This window comes from Empidonax traillii, unplaced genomic scaffold (assembly GCF_003031625.1).
Source record: "Empidonax traillii isolate 1590-97213 ecotype Southwest subspecies unplaced genomic scaffold, ASM303162v1 scaffold1401:size261456, whole genome shotgun sequence".
NCBI classification, from domain to species: domain Eukaryota; kingdom Metazoa; phylum Chordata; class Aves; order Passeriformes; family Tyrannidae; genus Empidonax; species Empidonax traillii.
In genome coordinates, this window is record NW_020956594.1 from 193,097 (window position 1) to 211,854 (window position 18,758).

Below are 18,758 nucleotides of genomic sequence, written 5' to 3' on the forward strand. Positions count from 1 at the left end.
ATCTGGTGGGGTTTGGAGCTCCTGCAGCGGCTCAGCAGGTCGTGCTCGGGAGCTCTGGCCGGGGTGTCCCCCTGCCCTGGCAGGGACCTGCCCTGGGGAGCTGGGTCAGCGTTACCTGAGCCCTGCTTTGCAGTCAGGCCTTGGGAATTCCTGCTTTGCTTGGCGTTTTCAGGGCTTCGTGGCCATTCTGCCTTTCAGCTGCTGGATTTGTTTGGGCTTGTCCGGGCCTGCCTGCGGCGAGGGGTGAGGAGGGAGATAAAGTTCTGGGTGCAGAGCACGCCCTGCGCTCAGCACCACGAGCCAGGGAGCCATGGGCTGCTTTGGGGTGGGAGGGACCTTAAAGATCATCCAGTTCCAACCCTCTGCTGTGCACAGGGACACCTTCCACCAGCCCAGGTCGCTCCAGCCTGGCCTGAGACACTTCCTGGGAGGCTGAGATCCCTGTAAATCCCCTTTTGTGCTGTGGCCTCCCCCCCCACCCCAGCTCAGGCAGGGGGATCCTGCTGGGAGCAAACCCCGTGGCAAAGAAAACATCCTGTTTGTGATCACTCCCTGCTCGTCATCCTGGACCTGTGGCTTGATTTTTAGCCTGATACCAAATCACTCTGTTTCCTCAGTGCTGTGCTCGATGGCTCCCCATCTTCGGGGGGGCCCCAGAGATAAGAGGTTGTAAGGGCTGTGAAAAGGCTTGAAAACGCTGCGGGGGCTTTTTGTTTTAATCCCTTCAAGGTTTCAGTGTCTTTCTTGTGGTTCTGGTGCAACGTGAGAAATTAAAACAAAGGACAGCAGCCAGATGGTGCATCTCCAGGATCAGACAGATTAGTTTCTTTTTTTAAAAAAGGGAAAAGTTTACAAATAGTTGTTCTGTTCTCTGGAATAGTCACTCTAACAATGGTCAGGTTAGAGGGGAGAGTCCAGCCTGGAGAGGAGAAGGTTGTTTGGGGACCTCACAGCACCTTCCAGGATCTGATGGGGCCCCCAGGGAAGCTGGAGGGGGATTCAGGAGCAGGAACTGGAGCAGCCTGGGCTAGTGGAAGGTGTCCCTGCCCATGGAAGAGGGTGAGACTGGATGGCCTTTAAAATCCCTCCCAACCCAAAGCGTTCCATGATCCCGGAGTTTTTAATTCTGGGGAGCTCGAGTGTCTTTATGGGAGCTCCTGCCAGGAGACAACTGTGCAGTTTACATCCCCCAGCAGGTGACAAACCCCAACCCCAGATTGCTTTCACTGAGCATCAAATAGGTGTGATTTCAAGTCTGGTTCCCCACGCTTGGCGAGCAGGAGTGTGGGAGTCCCTCCTGCAGGGGAAGGCTGAAAAAGCTCTTCCCAGTGTGATGAGTCGAAGGTGAGGCTCCGAATTTGCACTTTCCCCTCGCCCTGCTGGTTGGGAATCGCTCCCCTCTGCTCACCCAGCTTGGCTCTGTGGTTAGGGAATATTTTCCTGCGCTCCCAGTTTCCCTTTTCAGGTTTTTCCTTGCTTTGATATTCCGCCCAGATAGCTGCTCTGATCCAGGGCGCTGCATTTAAATAGTGGATGGTGCAGGTCTCTGATCCCAAGGGAAACTGCACCGAGTTCTGTTCATGTGGAGCTTTGAAATGGTCTTGGATTTGCTGGGTTTCAGGTTTTCCTCAGCCTCGTTCAGGTGAGACCCTCGTGGCTCTGGGAAGGGAAGCAAACAGACCTGGGAGTGAACAATTCCAACGGGATGAAATGACTTCTGTCTGCTTGGTTTTAGGGGACATCACCCAGAAGGGGTATGAGAAGAAGAGGGCAAAGCTGCTGGCTCCATATGTCCCACAAACCCAAGGTAGGTCCTCGTTCCATCTGGCATCAGGATTTTGTGGAGCTGTGGCACTAATGAAGGGATCTGGGGGGTGGCTGTGGAGCGCTGAGCCCCGTTGTCCAGCTCTGGATTATTCTGTCCCATATGTGTTTCCTGAGTTGATAATCCCACTGGAGGGGGGTGTGTGTGTGTGGCTGCCAGGAATTTTGCCTGTGGTTCCTGTGCTCCTGTTGAACTCCAGGGATCCCTGGCAGCTCCAGAGCTTCTGAACGTGGCCTGTGCCGTGTCCTTCAGCCACCTTAACTCCTCAGTTTCATCATTTGTTGCTTTATTTTGCTTTGGTCCCATCTGTTTCCTTTGGTCCAGGGATCCTGGGCAGCTCAGCTCGTTGGATATGGGATAATTACATGTAATTGTGAACTGATGGACGAGAGAAAAATTGGGTTTTCTACCCAAAAGATCAATGTGTTCTGTCAGAGCCACGTGCTGAAGGGAGCAAGGCAAGCAAAAAAAAAAAAATTGTAATTTAGCCTTCAAACTGGAGATTTTGTTACCACTGAGGGCTGCTCCCTGGGCCGGGGTGTGATGGGAATCTTGGAGGCTCGGTGGCTGCCTTTGTTCCAAATCTGTTTTTCTGTTTAAAGAACCCAGAAGGTGATATATTAATGGCTGATCCCTCTTTGGGAGCCAGGGAGGTTTTGGAGTCCTCAGGGCCAGTGTTTGTGCCCGTGGAGATCCCGAGCCTGGGGAGGAAAGGTGGGATCCGTTGGTGGCTCAGGATCCCTCTGGGCAGCCCTGCTTTTTATCCCAGGCCTGGGCCAGGCTGAAAATGCCACAACCCCGGGCCCCCTCACTCCTGGCGCTGCTCACACATGTTGGGTTTGTCTCAGAAAATCCTTAATTAGGAGAGAAAAGAAAAGTGTTTGGCAGGACTGCTAATGGAGAGCTCGGAAGAGCTGCAGATGGAGCTGAAATCCGGGATGGTGGAGCTCCCCAATTAACACAGAGGTTTAATTGCCCTTCCTGCTCAGCCCCCCCCCCCCCATCCCCAGCTCTTTGCCCATCTCACACCCAGCCTGGGAATGTCCTGTTGTTGTGGCAGCCCCGTGGAAGTCATGCGTGAGGGATCCCAAATCAGGTCACCTTGGGAATGGGAAGAAAATTAATTCAGTCCACAACAACATCAACAACAACAACAACCAACAAAAGGCACTCAGTGCTGGCCCTCAGCTCATCCCAGCTCTCCCAGCACTGTCCTGCTCTTGGCTCAGAGTGTCTCCATTTCGTGGATGGGAGGTGAGGGAGGGAAGGTGACGTCAGCAGGATCATTTGGGATGTTCCTCCTGCTGAATCTGTGCCCCATCCACGGCCTCTGGGAGCAGCACAGTTAAAAGTTAGCCCTGAGATGAATTTTTTTTTTTTTTTTTTCCCCCTGGTGGCATTTTGGGATAGAAGTGTGTTCCTTCTGTGCTTCCCTGGCCTGTATTCCCTGGCCCAGAATGTCCTTCCTGCCCCTCACCCTCCTCCAAAATCCAGCAGGAAGAACTCTGCTGGGAAGTTTTGCTGTTTTATTTGGTTTATTCTTTCCCCCCCCTTGCTTTTGAGCATCGTGTCCTCCCAGAGGGGGATAACTGGTGGTGGGGAGCAGTGCCAGTGATAAAATGACTCAGGCTGAAGCTCTAAATCACCCATTCCCAAGCTCTGCCTCCCAGCTCCCACAGCTGGAGGGTTATTTTCCTCCTTAGCCGGTCTGAGGGGTGTCACAGTTGCAGATAAAGCTCCTCACTGGACTCCAGGAAAGGATCCTGGAGTCAGATCCCGGTCATTAAATCAAGGCAGCACCTGAATTCCTCCTTTGTGCCTTTGTGAAGGCAGGTCCATCCAGCTGGAAAGTCTCTGTAACCTGGGGAATCCCAAAATCTGGAATTTGGAGCCCTGGTGGGGTGTCCCTGGGTTCTGGGAGCATGTTCAGGCTGCCCTGGAAACCCCGGATACTCCAATTTGGTTATTTCCATGTTTTTTACGGGCACGTAGCTTGAGAAAAAACCCTTTTTCCAGGGAATAGCCAGTCCCCACAGCAGCACTGCCGCTCCATTCCCAGTGCAAATGGCAGAGTAACAGGTTTGGCTGCTGCTTCCTTGGGCATGTGGCTCCTGCTGTCCTTGTCATTAATGCAAACATTTATCCTCGCTGATCCTCCGGTGATTCAGTCTCTGAATCTCCAAGCACAGGGATCACAGAGCAGTCAGTTCTCGTTAGAACCCGGGGACAATTAACAAACCCGCAGCATTCCTTCAAAAGCCGGCGATAAGTGATAAAAATAAATAATTCATTCCTCATCTCTCTGCCGTGTCCTTGTCACGTTCCTGCCGGCGGAAAGCGCGGCTGCAGCAGGATAATTCCGAAGGGAGCGTTGAATAAATCACCTGTCACCTGCCAGGCTCGGGCTCCCTTGCGCTGCTTTGTTGTGCAACCACCAGCGATTTACGCTTTTCCCTCCTCCCCTGAACGCTCCACGAGGGCCACTGTAACCGTGTTATTATGTCAGAGCAAAATACCGAAACAAGGAGCTCGTTCTGGTGTGTCGTGTCACTTCGCTGCCACCTTTGATCTCTCCCTTCCTGACTGGAATGTCGTGTTCTCCGTGGGATGCCCCGCAGAGAGATGAGAGGCTGTTGCAAGACTTACGAAAAGGAGCTGAACGATGTGGATTTAATAATTCGTGTTAAAGCGGTGTTAAATCTGCTGCTGACACCTAGTGGGTGCCTGGGTGGGTAAATAGCCGGGTGATCAGAAAGCACGAGGCTCTCCTGGCTCAGCCAGTGTTGTCCTTGGATCAGAACAAAGCCCTCTGGGGCTGGGTGATGGCAAATGAACGCTGCAGAGGTGCTAAGCTGGTTGTCATCAGTGGAACGTGCTGCAGAGTGACAGGAAGGGGCACAAACTCGGCTTGCTTTGGGAAGGTGGTGAAGCGACACCTTGAATTTATAACCTGGCTGTGGAGTCCAGGTCCTGCAGCTCAACCAGAGAATCCCTTCCCTTCCATTCAGCTTTCCGTGCTGCTGCCACGCTGCCCAGGGTGGGTTTGCTCTGATATGTGTCACTGCATCCAAAAAAAAGTCCCACTGGAAGTGGGGGGACGGTTGTTTGTGCCCCTGACAGGGTTTGGGGGTTTCTGGTGAGCAGATCTTTTTTAACGGAGGCTCTCGTTTTGCCCCGTGGTGGTTTAAAGAATCATCAGCCATCCACAGCTCAAGGGAGTTGTAACATTCGATTAAAATCGCGCTCTTTGGGATGTTGGAAGGGACAGGAGATGGATGAAGGAAGGTGAAGAATTAAGACAAAATGTCTTTTTGCCTGAGAGACATTGAGGGGCTGGAGCGTGTCCAGAGCTGGGGAAGGGGCTGGAGCAGCAGGAGAAGGGGCTGGAGAAGTTCTGAGGGAGAATTCCCAAGCGCTGCACGTTTAGGTGACACAGTTGCTCTTGTTTTTACATGACTCCAGGTGACAACCTGGAGGAAATTCCAGCTGGATGACCTTCTAGAAGTTCCCCCCTGACAAACAGATGCATTTTGGAGCTGAACCTCCGGCAGCAACTGCATTTTTCCAGTGGCAACTGGAAATTCCCGGTGGCTGTCGCTGGTTTGGGTAGAATGATAATTTCTTATCAGGTTATCTGTTTGGCTCCCTGTTCTCATGGGCAAACCAAACTTTTCCTGGGGGGCGAAGCCACACACTTGGCATGCTGAAGGGAGCCAGAACTGGACAACTGGAGGTCTCTTTGGGGTTGTAATTAGTGGGAACAGCAAAGGCCCTTGCTGCTGGTTTGTTATTGGTTTTGCAGTCAATAATGAGCTGGTCAGGGGGACGTGGAGTGACAAAGCACTCGTAATGGGAAAAGGCCAGGGGGGGTGGGTTTAGAAAAAGCTCCTTTTATTTCCTGCTGCCTGTTTTCCAGGGGCTGACCCGGCGTTACAGAAGGAACCCAGACCTCAGATGCCCGCTCCATCTGCAGCTCCAGCCTCAGCACCCTCCTCCTCCTCCTCCTCCTCCAAATTCCACCGCGCCCGCTCCGGGGGAGCCCGGGATGAACGATACCGGTCCGGTAAGGGCAGGGCAGGAGTCCCCTGGGCTCCTCCTCGTGGGATGGAACGTGCTCTGTCCTCTGGAGGGATCCAGGTTATTATTCCACCACCTGCCAGGGTGCACATCTGCTCCGGGAGCTTGGAGAGGGAGAGCTGCTCCAAAGAGGCTTCCCAGCACCTCCCGGGCTCCTGCTCCGCTTCAGGAACAGGCAAAAACTGGCGGCAGCTAATTTTTATTTCCGCCTGGGTTTTGTTTCTCACTTTGCAGCGGCGGGAATTACGCTTCCCTCTCAGTGTGGGCAAATAAAGCTGATCAAATCTCCCTTCTCCATCACATCCCAGCGTTCCGTGGAGCGTGGGGAGGGCCCAGTTTGGGCTCTGCAGAAAGCATAATTAAAAGACATCAGTCTGAGAAGTGAATGCAGATGAGCTCTCCCTGGCCGTGGCAGGTTTTTAATAAGCTTGATTCCTCCTCACCAGTGGTGTGTCTTCCTTTAAAGAGCTCTGGGGGCTGCAGGGGGGATGGAAGCCTCAAGTCCCAGCCTGCTTCAGTTCCTAATCAGCCTGTATTTACAACCACAGCTAAACTCCCAAGATTTACATGAAATCTGCATCCGTTTGGGAACAGAAGGTTTTTCCTAAACCAGACAACTGTCAGTTCACAGACCTGGGTGCACCTGGGGCTGCACACACTCTGTGCATGTTTAAACTGTGTGCAGGCATATTTTAGGATAATCTTTGGCCGAGGGGAAAGAGCTGGTGGGGCTGAGGTTCCTCTGGAAGTTGCCGGTGACAGGAGGATATAATAATAATGACTAATCCAGAACATTCCAGGCTCACCAAGCCCTGCATTCAGCTTGCCAAACTTCAGAGAGCCTTGCTGTCCGCAGATATCCACACGGAAGCGGTCCAGGCGGCGCTGGCCAAGCACAAGGAGCAGAAGATGGCCCTACCCATGCCCACCAAGCGACGCTCCACGTTCGTGCAGTCCCCAGCAGACGCCTGCACTCCCCCAGGTGAGCCTTGGCCACGCCAGGGGCTCACGCCAGGCGAGCCCAGGGGCTGCAGCAGGGCCCAGTGTTCCAGCTCTTCACTCACCAGCACGAGCCTCTTGGTCCTGGAGCTCCGCCAGGGCTGGGGAAGGGGCTCCTCATTCCAGGAGTTCCTAAAGAACCACCTGGTGGGGTTTTGGGGGCGTCCCCTGCGGGGCCTGGAGTTGGACTTGGATGATCCTTGTGGGTCCAGCCCTGGGTGTTCCGTGGATTCCCACTGGCCAGGCCTGCAGCGAGGCTGGCTCTGCTTCCCTCGCTCCTGTTCCTGCTGCATAATTCACGTCTTGGTTTCGTTAAGGTTCAGTGCTCGGCACACAGGAGGAGGATTTGCAGTGATGAACATTTCTGGGCAAGGACCTCGGAGGGGGCCTGGGGGGATTCCAGACTTGCAGGACTTTTCCCCACCCCTCCCGTGTAGTGGCTGCAGCAGAACTCCCTTTTTTTTCCCCACCCCTGGATAACGTGGTGTCTGGTGTGGTGCATGTGCAGCAGACATGGATAACCCTCTGTTTCCCAGCAGCTGGAATGCTCTGGCTTCCAAACGAGTCCGTGTGGGTTTTCTGTGTCGTGCCTCGTTGTGCAGAAGCATCGCAGCCATTTGGATTGACAAAGTCATCCGAATGTGATGAATCCCCATCTCCTGGTGGATTCATAGCCCTGAAGCTGCTCTGCTGGGCCATGTCACTCCTCCTCTTCCTCCTCCTCCTCTCTTCCTCCTGTTTTGTCCCACTTCCTTTTCTCCCTTCCTCTCCCCGGGGGGCTGCTGCACGTCCCTGGTGTCTGCTTGGGGTCTCAGCTCTGTGCTCACTCGTCCAGGACTGCAGCACATCCCGAGCTGGGGGTGTCACATGGATAAAGGTCAGCACTCCACTCTGGCCAGTGGGTAGAACGTGGCCTGATAGTTTCATTTACCACTTGAGTATAGGCAGAAAATCACTTCTGAGAGCACCTGAATTTTAGGCCAGAGCCACCTGAGTGTTTTTTTAGCACCATTATCCCAAGTGCTGAGTGCTGGCTTCGTGGTAAAAAAACTACTGAGCTCCCAGTCTGGGGACAGCCGAGGTGTCCGTGCTCTGGGACACACAGGAGCAGCTCCTTATTGCAGATTTCTCTGTTTTGTTTTGGGGCTGGGCTTTTTTTGTTTGTTTTCTGCCGTTGAAAGGGCCCCATTTAGAGCCCCAGACAAAAGCATTTTCCTCTGTGGCCTTGGCACTGCTCTCTCCCGAGCTCTGCTTTGTTCCGGGGAGTTTGCTCCGTGACAGCCACACTGACTCCCTCACTTCCCAGCTCAGAACGGGGCAAACCAGCATCTGCTGTCATGGAATATGAAGGGAAAAAGTAAGTGAGGGATCAGTCCTGGGCTTGGAGAAGCCAGGGGAAGGATGTTGCCCGAGGAGGTGACTCGAACAGAGGGGTGAGTGTGTTCCCACCGACCCGCCCGCTGCTCTAACGGTGTGGCCAGCGTGACAGCCGTGGAAAACAGACCCCCTGTGAAAGCCTGTTGATAATGTGACTGGAAAGAGCATGTTCAGTGCCATGTGCTTTCCCCTGAGCAGTCAGATTTTCTTTCTGCTTCCACACAGACACGTCTTCCGCCTCCGAGGACGAGGGCTCGCTCAGGCGCCAGGCTGCTCTCTCTGCTGCATTGCACCAGAGCTTACAGAATGCTGAGTCTTGGATCAACCGATCTGTTCAGGGGTCATCCACATCCTCATCAGCATCCTCTACACTTTCCCATGGAGAAGGCAAAGGGACCAGTGGGTCACTAGCTGATGTATTTGCCAATACTCGAATAGGTAGGAGCTGGGTTACCAACAGAGCGGTCGCTTCGAGTTCAGACTGTGTTGATAAAAGCTGGAGTTGTCCATTCCCACGGGGAAATCCGGAGCAAGGGTTTAGCTGGTGTTGATGGAACCTGCTAGGGTTGGTTGGAGTTGCACCATCATGCTGTTTTTTTTGGTTTTTTTTTTCCCCCCTGAAGGATTTTGGAAGGTTTGAGGCGGTTGGAGAAGGGGCAGTGGGAGCAGGAGCCTCTCTGGAAGCAGAGGAGGCTCCAGGGACAGTGTGGAGACAGAGCAGGAGGCACAACCTCTGTACTGTGTCGCTTCGTGTCTGCGGCTCCTGGGAGCTCCTGTGGGCACAAAGCTGCCCTGTGCAAGTGGCATTTCCATCCTGTGTCCTGACAAGCTCCTTGGGGGTGTCCGTGCCTGTGGAGTGGGGAAGTGCTGTGTTTGCCATCCTCATCTCGCTCCGAGCCCTGACGGGTTTGTTGTTTGCGTCAGATCAGAGAAAGAGAACGAGCCCGACCCCGCCCTGTGTGTGAGCAAACGAACCTGTCCTTAAAAAAATTGGGTTAATCAGAGTTAAAGCTTTAGCCCAGCTCTCCCCTGACTGGCTGAGGAACAACCAGAGCATCCAGGTCCTGAGGAGACGGAGCAGAATCTACAGATCTGGATACCCCAGGCTCAGTTTTCTGAGGCTCTGAGGTGCTCCTTTTGCTGCTGATGCTTCTGTATGAAATGGCCAAGTTTGTTTTTGCTCTGTGTATGTTTGTCCTTTTTTAGCTGCTGGGGGAGGAGATTCCTGCACTGCAGGACGTGTCTGTATTTCGTGTGCTCTCTGCTTCTGCTTAACTGGTTTGGGGGCGAGCAGTGCATAGAAGTGCTGGTGGTTTGAACTGTTTCACTTATTTATTTTGGGTTTGTTTGGTTTTTTTTTTTATTATTTTTTTTTTATTGCTCTTATTTTTGTTTGTTTATTTGCTGGGGTGCAAATCGTTTCCTGAAACGGAAAACTGAGGAAATTGCCCATAAAATGTAGTCAATCTAATTAATGCCTTCGAAGCAGAGAGGCTGTTTTTAATTGGAGAATGCAGAAAGCCATGTTACCTTTCATAATGAATTAAGGTAATACAGCTTTTCACCTACAGAATATCTACTGTCTAATTAGTGTTTTATGCGAAGCAGAGGCTTTAAATCTGTGTCAGAATTATATTTGCCACATTCAGCCCGGGTTAACAGCTGATTTAAGTGAATGGAACTCTCACAATTCCGTGCATCTCTCTGGAGAGAGAAATAAAAAAGTCCTTCAGATGTTTGGATTGTACCAATCCAGGTCCCTCTCAGTGATCTGAGAAGCTCAGTGCATGAGAACTGTTCCTTGCCACTGTGTCTCCAAAGGGATGCAGAAATGGGTTGTTTTTAATCCCTGGAAAAAATGGAAATCAATCACAAAACTCTTTCAGTGGGAGTTACGTAGGATCTGGCTTCAGACTCTCTGAGCTTCAAATTTGTTGGGTTTTTTTCCCCTTTGTAAGCACCAGTTGCTGGTGCTGTTAAGCCAGGATAGAATATTCTTGCCCTATCAGATGATTGAACCCGCTGGGTCGTGTAAAGAAATCCCACATCAGCAAAAACCCCCTTTTTTTAAAGAGAGAGTTCCTTGGAGAACTCGTGCAGGATGCAGTTCCAGCCTGCTCTCCAAGGCAGGACAGTGCCTTGCAACTTCAAGCAGCTCCCACTGTCCGTGGGGATTTATTCTGTCAGTGCTGGACAGGCTCTGTAACCACCCAGCTGGAAGGAATTGAAACCCCACTCGATTTTTGCTGATCTGCTTTGGTCAAACTCTCACGTGGTTTGTTTTTGAAAGCCCTGACTGACCAGGAAAAGCTAAATAGTAGAATTCCAGCAAGAGGAATCAGTGCATAGGTGAGGGAGGGCTTTGGAGATTGCAGAGCTCACGTGAATCTCAAACTTTTTTTTTTTTTTTAATGTTATATAAATATATATATTTTTATTTTATTTTTTTTTACAGTCCTGAATGTCACAAGATTGAGCTTCAAGGTTTAGAAACCAAGAGCAGGAATTCTCTTTTTGCTGAACCGCTTTCCTGACACGGACAAAACCTTGTGCTTTTGGTTCCCAGGGCAGATAAATGTGCTCAACCTTTAGGGATGAGAGTGTTTGGCATTAATGAACAACCCCCAGCCATCCTTACACCCCTAGTGTCGGTTAACAGGTTCTGCCTGATTTAAAAGGAGGATTTAACTGATTTCTTCCTCTTTTTAGAGAATTTCTCAGTTCCCCCAGATGTCACAGCAACTACCTCCACTCCCTCGGCGCGGCCGGCGGCGATCGACCTCCCTCCCTCTGGAATCGTCAAGGGGATGCACAAGGGATCCAACCGCTCCAGCCTCATGGACACTGCTGATGGTAGGGGAACCCCCCCCAGCAGCCAGGGGTTAGGTTGGATTCTTGGTTATTGTGATGGTCTGGGAGGGCTTTTCCCACTTTTCCCACCTCAGGGATTCTGGGATTCACCCATTCCCGTGACCTGCCACGTGCTGGGCTGCAGACAGGGATAACAGGCTCTCCTCTGCCACTTTTAAAGGGGAAAAAAAAGGAGACAAATGAATGGTGGGGGCCAATTGTTTTTAAAAGCTTTTGTCTCAGAAAAGGAAAAGAAAGAAAGAAAGAATGTAATTATTGGTTCCTAATTGAGCTCCCACGAAGCTGAAGATACCCCAAGCTGCCTGACTGAAAGCTTTCTGCAGGAGGTGACACTTAAATGTCCCACTGTGTCCCCCTCCGCTGGCACGTGGAAATCAGGATTTGGAAGGGAGGAAATGCCTTAAAAAATGAATTTCTGTTAATGGCGTTTTCTGGCCGATGAGTTAATAAAGAGCTGATGTAAAATTAATGTCCCTCCTGCACTGGCACAGCTTTAATAACAGAAACTGCACTGGAAGGAGCTGAGGTGTAAGTGTTTGTAAGAGACACATGAACACTTTTATTGGCCCAAATCTTCCCCCTCTCCCCCCTCCAGGTGTCCCTGTGAGCAGCAGAGTCTCCACGAAAATCCAGCAGCTGCTTAACACCTTGAAAAGGCCCAAAAGACCGCCCCTGAAAGAGTTCTTTGTGGATGATTTTGAAGAGATCGTGGAAGGTAATGGCACAACTAATGGTTTTGTTCGTCACTTGTTACAATTGCACGTGCAAAGAGCTGAATTCACCTGTGCCCTTGTTACCTGGTTGACCCTGATTCAGTATTTGCAGCAGAATAGTCTGACACAAACCCAGTGTTTGAAGTAATTTACTGTTCTGCTGAGCTATAGGGGGGGGGACCTCCTCAGCACTGAACTTCTTAACAGAACTATTTGAATAGGTTTTTTTAAACCCCTTTGTTTTGCTTAGGCCACGTGAATTAACTCCCCAGAAGGGATTGTCCTTGCTGGAGATTCCATTCCAAGCCTTTATTTTGTCAGGGTTCCTTTTCTCCAGTTCTGGGCGTCCCTTTCCTCCCTCAACGTGCTGAACGCCTCGGAAGCAGCACCCTTGGGAGAGAGAACTGTTCACCAGGCCTTGTTTTTTGGGGGGGGTGGGGTTGTTAAACGCTTTTTTTTCCTCCTCACCTTCACATTCGAGTGCCCTTCCAGCTCAGCTCTCAGGTGACAAGCGGGAAAGGAGTGGGGATATTGTTATATTTGGGTTGTGTTGGGGACATCCCGATATCTACTGGAAATAGCGTTGCCTTTTCTCAGTTCCCCAGCCCGACCCCAACCAGCCCAAGCCCGAGGGCAGGCAGATGACGCCGGTGAAGGGGGAGCCCCTGGGCGTGGTGTGCAACTGGCCCCCCGCCCTGGAAGCGGCTCTGCAGCGCTGGGGGACCACCCAGGCCAAGTGTCCCTGCCTGACAGCCCTGGACGTGACAGGGAAGCCCGTTTATACCCTCACATACGGTGAGTGGGGCCCCAGATCCCCCCCCTGCCCCTGCTCAGAGAGCAGCAGTGGGGAGAGCACAGGGCCTGTCCCAAAAACCCCCCTGGGTTTTGAGGGCGTTGTGGACACCCCGGTGTGGCTGCAGGAGCTGAGCTGTTCCCCTGGGCTGGGCTGGTGCCAAATCTGTGCTCTCTGTGTTGCAGGCAAACTGTGGAGCAGGAGTCTCAAGCTGGCCTACACCCTGCTCAATAAACTGGGGACCAAAAATGAGCCTGTGTTAAAACCTGGAGACAGGGTAAGGGCTTTGGGGGCCGCCTGGTTCTGCCTCTGGAGTGAAAGGAGGGGGTTTTTTTTTGGGGGGGGGGCTTTAATTTGGCACAGGAATCTTGTTCTTTCCCCAGCAGTTCTCTGAGCCCAGGGACAGGCTACTTGGCAAAGGGATTGGTGTAATTTTGCAGTGGCTCTGGCTCCTCAGGGAGCAGCTTTTTATTTCTGGACTTTGAAATCCATCTGAGGAAGAGCTGGGCAGCCCTGAGGGAGGCCCAGGGTCTGATCCCTGTGGTTTTTTTGGCTCTGTGAGCACCTGCACGTGCAGGGACACGTGGGAATGGTGGTGTCACCCCATGAGGGGCTCAGGCCCATCCCATACGTTCTGTGGGAGCTGAAAACGTCAAAAAACATGAAAGTTGCCCGAGTTTCAGTCACTGCAGGTCTGAACCGTGCGATTTTGACTCCTGTTTCGAGTAACAACACACCTGTGTGGGTTGCAGGTGGCCCTTGTCTATCCCAACAACGACCCTGTGATGTTCATGGTGGCATTTTATGGCTGTCTCCTGGCAGAAGTGATCCCAGTGCCTATAGAGGTACCTCTTACCAGAAAGGTAACGTTGCTGGAACTTGGAGGAGCCCTGGGCTGATGTGGGATGGAAACCAAGTCAGACCATCAGCCTCTTGACGGCGTTTCACAGCCTCCAGCTGTGCTGCCTGAGCAGCTCTGTACCCACCAAGGACCTCTGGGAGCCTGGAGTGGCGTTTCAGGATGGAAAAACGTATTGAACCAGAGCTGTGCTGAGCAGCTGGGGCTGCTCCATCCCCCTGAAAGCTGCAGTCCCCATTCCCTCACTGCAGGTCATCTCTGGGCAGTGAGGACCTTACCCCCTGGTTGATGGGAGGGGGCTCAGTCCAGCCTTGCTGGGCTCTGCCAGGCTCTGACTCTGCTGCAGGTGGAGGTGCTCGTTGTTTCTGAAGGTTCTGAGGGCACTTCTTGCCAATTGTTTGCTCAGCAAAAGCGTTTCCTTTGCCCCTTGCCAGAATTTCTCCACTGTTGCCATATTGTTATGTCCAGACCCGTAGGAAACCATGGGGTTTCCCCAGGGAAACAAAAGCAAACAGGCTCCTGGCAAAGCTGTGGCAGGAGCTGGTCTGGGAACACTGGGGGATCACGGGGCTTTGGTTCCATTTCTCTGCACAAACTGCTGTAGCAACCACGTGGAAAATTCAGACCTGGGCAGGATTTGCCCAATCAGTGTCTGGGTGAGCCTCCTCGTTCGGGTGTTTTTATCAGGAATTGGTTCCTGGGGACAGAGAGCTCTCGTTATTTCAGTGTAATTACACGTTTTGGTTTGTTTTTTTTTTTTTTTTGCCTCTTGATTCCTCTTTGAAGCATCTGGGTTTCCATTAATGGCACTGGATGGGGTGTGACCCGTGCCTGGATGCTGGGCAGGAGCACTTGTTCTCTCTGCATTTCACATCCAGTGCATTTTAATCCTGCCAGGGATGTTTCACAGAGTCCCAGGATGGTTTGGGTCGGAAGGGACCTTAAAGCCCACCCAGTTCCACCCCCTTCCATGGGTAGGGACACCTCCCACCAAGCCAGCTTGCTCTGATTGTGATTCTGGCTGTCTGTGGGAGTGGGTTGTTTCTTCCTCTTCTTCCTCCTCCCCAGTTCCCAGAGCGTTACCAAACCCTGGATTTTGGTGAGGGGGAATCTCACTTCATGTCACCTCAGAACAGGAGTGACTTTTCCCCCCCTTCTCCCCTCAGGATGCTGGTGGGCAGCAGATTGGCTTCCTGCTGGGGAGCTGTGGCATTGCTCTGGCCCTCACCACCGAAGTGTGTCTGAAAGGGCTTCCAAAAACCCAGAACGGAGAAATTGTGCAGTTTAAAGGTGAGCCAGTTCTGTACCTGGTTTTCATGCTGCTTGTGCTGGAGCTGAACTGTCTGAAAGGAGCTTCCAGGACGCCTGGAGGAGTTTTTTGGGGGGGCAAAGGGGTGGCGACTCCTGATCCTGTCCCCAAACTGCTGTGGGGTTTGAGCGTGCGGTGAGATCAGTCCACGTGTCTGGTGGAGCTTTGGGGTTCTGGAAGCCACGAGGAACCACCTCAGGTTGTTTCCTCAGGCCCCTTCAGTGGCATTTGGCAGATTCCAAGGCAGTTTATTCACAGTACAACAGGTTAATTTTAGGAATGCTGCAGGGATCTTTCCTGATGGAGAGGAAGTGCCTTGTTGCCCACTAAACTCCCTGATGATGAACCTTCTGGTTGGTCTCTGGGCTTGGCTTGGGACTCTGCTTGTGTAACCGAACTTGGGCAGAGGGTGGGCCTTGGTGCCTCCCCGCAGAATGTAAATCCCTCAGCAAATAAACTGATATTAACGTGCCGGTTTAATTTTGGCTCCAGGTTGGCCCAGGCTCAAATGGGTTGTGACAGATTCAAAATATCTCTCCAAATCTCCCAAGGACTGGCAGCCCAACATCTCAGCAGCAGGAACTGAGCCAGCATATATTGAGGTAAGCAGTGAATGGGGAATGGGAAGCGGCTTCCATGAGCTGAATTTAATGTTCTAATCACCGCAGAGAGAATATTTTCACCTCACTCCCTAAAAATCCCCACTTTCTTGCCGCTGAAACGACCCTCAGGGCTGACCCTGCCGGCAGGGTGGGTTTGGGGTTTGTCCCAGCAGCTTCAGAGGAAGGAAACTTGATTCAGTTTTGGGGTTTGGGATTGAATCTCCTCCCCCCCCTGGAGGGATCCAGGTCCCTCCCTGACTGTCCCCTCTCTCCTGCAGTACAAGACCAGCAAGGAGGGCAGTGTCATGGGGGTCACGGTGTCTCGGGTGGCCATGCTGGCCCACTGCCAAGCCTTGTCTCAGGCCTGCAACTACTCTGAAGGTGGGTGAGGGCACAGAACATCACAGGGACGGAGGGGCAGCAGCGTCATTTTGGGTGGTTGCCTCTCACGTGTTTCACAGCAGCCTCTGAGTAAACCAAGAGCTGCTTAAAAGAAAGAAATGAAAAAAGCACAGGTTGATTCTCCCCCCAGAAGTGAAGGCCGAGTGTGATCTCCTTCTGGCCAAAATTGCATCATTTTCACAACCGTAGTGAAGAGGAATGAGAAGTGGGATTTGCATCCTGTCTGGGAAGTTACTGAGTTTGTTCTGCTGAACCAAAAGGGGAACAAATGAATCGAAACCATTTCCCAACGAGCTCGAGTCCCCTCTGGCCCCCCCTGGAAATGTCTCCCCAAACTTCTGTTCCTGAGAGTGTGTGAATACCAAAGCCTCTTGCTGGGGCTGTTCTGGTCCCACCAGGCATTTCTGGGTAACCCAGAGGTGGAGATGGGAAAACTCCGGTGAGATTCCGGAGAGTTCTGCCCTAGGATATGGTTTTAGTCTGGTCTACCTTGTAATTCCAGCTAATTCCTTGATCCACGAGCAAAACTGTTGGTAGAGCTGTAGGTCAGAGTGCTTTAAAATGCAAAGTCTGTCTTTTGGGAACCCATCACTTCGTGTTTCCATCGCCTCTGGGAGTCAGGGCTTGAGTGATGTTCCCTGCTCCCCTTCCCTGCTCGTGCATGACGAGGCTCAGAGCCCTCCTGTCCCACTGATGGACGTTCCAGGCTGGGCTGTGATTTCCTGGCAGCTCTCTGGGGCTGTGTTCCTGGCTCAGCAGTGGATGTGCAGTTGTTACTTTGCATAACAAGGAGCCGGGAGCAGCAGCACGTGTGGGGAGGGCTCTGGCAGAGGCAGCGACAGGCTCTTCCACGTGCACGTTCCAGCAGCAGTTTTGGGCACAGCTGCCCCTGGCACGTGGCCCTTCACAGCTCCAGCTTTTTTTTTGCCAGGTGAAACGATAGTGAACGTGCTGGACTTCAAGAAGGATGCAGGGTTGTGGCACGGCATTCTCACGGTGAGTCGGAGCATCCCAGAGCCCTCTGTCGTTAAGGAGAGGTTAATGGTTAATGATTGCATTAGAAATTAGGAAAAAATTAGGGTTTGGGGGGCACTGGAGTGGTTTTCCCAGAGAAGCTGTGGCTGCTCCATGTCTGGAAGTGTCCAGGGCCGGGTTTGGAGCAACCTGGGAGGGTGGAATGAGATGAGCTTTAAGGTCTCTTCCAGACCAAACCAGTCTGGGATTCCAAGAGTCAATGAAATGTGATAAAGGCAGCATTTGAGGCCGTGGCTGGAGGACCATTCCCTGTTAAACCAACCATTTCCCTCCCTGCCAGGCCTGCAAGGGAATCACAGACCCATCCTCACTAAACCTCTGTGAATTCATGGTGGGGGTTGATGGGGACTGAGAGTGACTCTTATTTCTGCTCGATGAAAGCTTTGTGAGCCCCTTCCTGACCGTCTTTTCCCCTGCTTTTCAGAATGTAATGAACAAGCTGCACACCATCAGCGTGCCCTACTCTGTGATGAAAACCTGCCCTCTCTCCTGGGTGCAGAGGGTTCATGCCCACAAAGGTAACTCGGGATGTCCCACAACTCCACCCTGGGAGCTCTCAGGATCAGGGGGGGAGTGGAGGGGCATGAAAATCTCAGGTGCATCAGACCCCACCTTCTTGCCCTCCCATGGCACGTTCTCAAGGGCCAAAAGGGTTTCTCTCTTGTCCGAAAATTTTTATTTGGCAGTTGTAGATACAACCTTCTGCTCCTCAGGCAGGGCTGGAGCTCGTGTCTCCAAGACTCAGGGGCAGATTTTAAGCCCCCAGTGTCGTGTAGAGACTTGTAAACCTTCTTACATCGGTGATTTGCCACCAGTGTCCCAAGGCTGGTTCCACCAATCTGCCACCTGCTCCAGGGTTGGAACAGGAAGGTGACAGCAGGTCAGGAGGGCAGGGGACTGTGCCACTTATTTCTAAAATACGCACAAATTTCTGATTTATTTCTAAATAAGTCCCAAAATGCTGCGTGAGCATCGGGGAACTTGGTGGGGACCTCCTGGCTGGGAGCCAGTTCCTGCGATGAAACCAAGGGAGTGTTGATCCCAGGCCCCAGCGAGGACCTGCAGAGGGTGGTGATGATTTCTGGGCTTTGGAGGAGGAGCTGTGAGGGTGACAGACCCTGGCTCAGGTGGTGGGCAGTGGCCTGCAGGCCACAGCAGATGCTGCTGCGTGGTTGGCTTTGCCGTTCGGCAGGCTCAGTTAATTAAGGCCTCCTTGCTTTAGTGAGAACTTCCTCATTTGGGAACATTATGAAAGGCTTTTCTTTGTCCTTTACCCCGTGTCCCTGTGTTGGTTTGCAGCAAAAGTGGCTTTGGTGAAGTGTCGAGACTTGCACTGGGCCATGATGGCCCATCGAGACCAAAGAGACGTGAGTCTGAGCTCCCTGAGGATGCTGATCGTCACTGATGGTGCAAACCCCTGTGAGTGTGGGCAGCCTGGGGCTACCAGGGCAGGGGGTGCTCGGCTGGTGTCCCGTGGGATCCCCCTCCCCTCCCTCTGAGGGGGTCTCAGAGCGCTTGGAACCCCCCCCAGAACGAGGGGGTTCCATCCTTCCCTCCTCTGGGTTCTGGGAGATCCTGCAAAGTGGGGAGACAGTTCATAAAATCAGAGAGTTGTTTGGATTGGAAAAGACCTTTAAGGTCACCAAGCCCAGCTGCTTCCCCAGCACTGCCACGTCCCCAAGTGCCACATCCACACGTCTTTTAATTCCCTCCAGGGTTGGTGACTCCACTGCTCCCCTGGGCAGCCCTTTCCAACCTCTCAGGGAGGAGATTTTCCTTAATATCCAACTTAAATCTCCCCAGCACACCTTGAAGCCGCCTCCTCCTGTAGTTTCCCGAATCCTCCTCCTGACCCACCCTGTAGATGGGCGTCAAACCGAAATCTGTGAGGTCCTA

At 52.4% G+C, this 18,758-nt stretch overlaps 1 protein-coding gene across 3 annotated transcripts in view; it reads left to right on the plus strand.

Moving 5' to 3' along the window:
* The window catches only part of DIP2B (disco interacting protein 2 homolog B), a 54,835-nt gene that overhangs the window by 22,856 nt on the left and 13,221 nt on the right, over positions 1–18,758 (plus strand). Inside the window, exons 2-16 of one of the 3 annotated variants that reach the window (XM_027907121.1) lie at positions 1,736–1,807; positions 5,742–5,888; positions 6,759–6,884; positions 8,504–8,716; positions 10,988–11,131; positions 11,745–11,864; positions 12,460–12,657; positions 12,841–12,932; positions 13,408–13,500; positions 14,681–14,804; positions 15,316–15,425; positions 15,704–15,806; positions 16,759–16,823; positions 17,287–17,380; positions 18,162–18,281. In XM_027907121.1, coding sequence (XP_027762922.1) covers positions 1,736–1,807; positions 5,742–5,888; positions 6,759–6,884; positions 8,504–8,716; positions 10,988–11,131; positions 11,745–11,864; positions 12,460–12,657; positions 12,841–12,932; positions 13,408–13,500; positions 14,681–14,804; positions 15,316–15,425; positions 15,704–15,806; positions 16,759–16,823; positions 17,287–17,380; positions 18,162–18,281 — 1,821 coding nt within the window. Of the gene's footprint in view, positions 1–1,735; positions 1,808–5,741; positions 5,889–6,758; positions 6,885–8,503; positions 8,717–10,987; positions 11,132–11,744; positions 11,865–12,459; positions 12,658–12,840; positions 12,933–13,407; positions 13,519–14,680; positions 14,805–15,315; positions 15,426–15,703; positions 15,807–16,758; positions 16,824–17,286; positions 17,381–18,161; positions 18,282–18,758 lie in introns of all 3 variants that reach the window. The other 2 variants (XM_027907120.1, XM_027907122.1) reach the window with 2 other exon arrangements.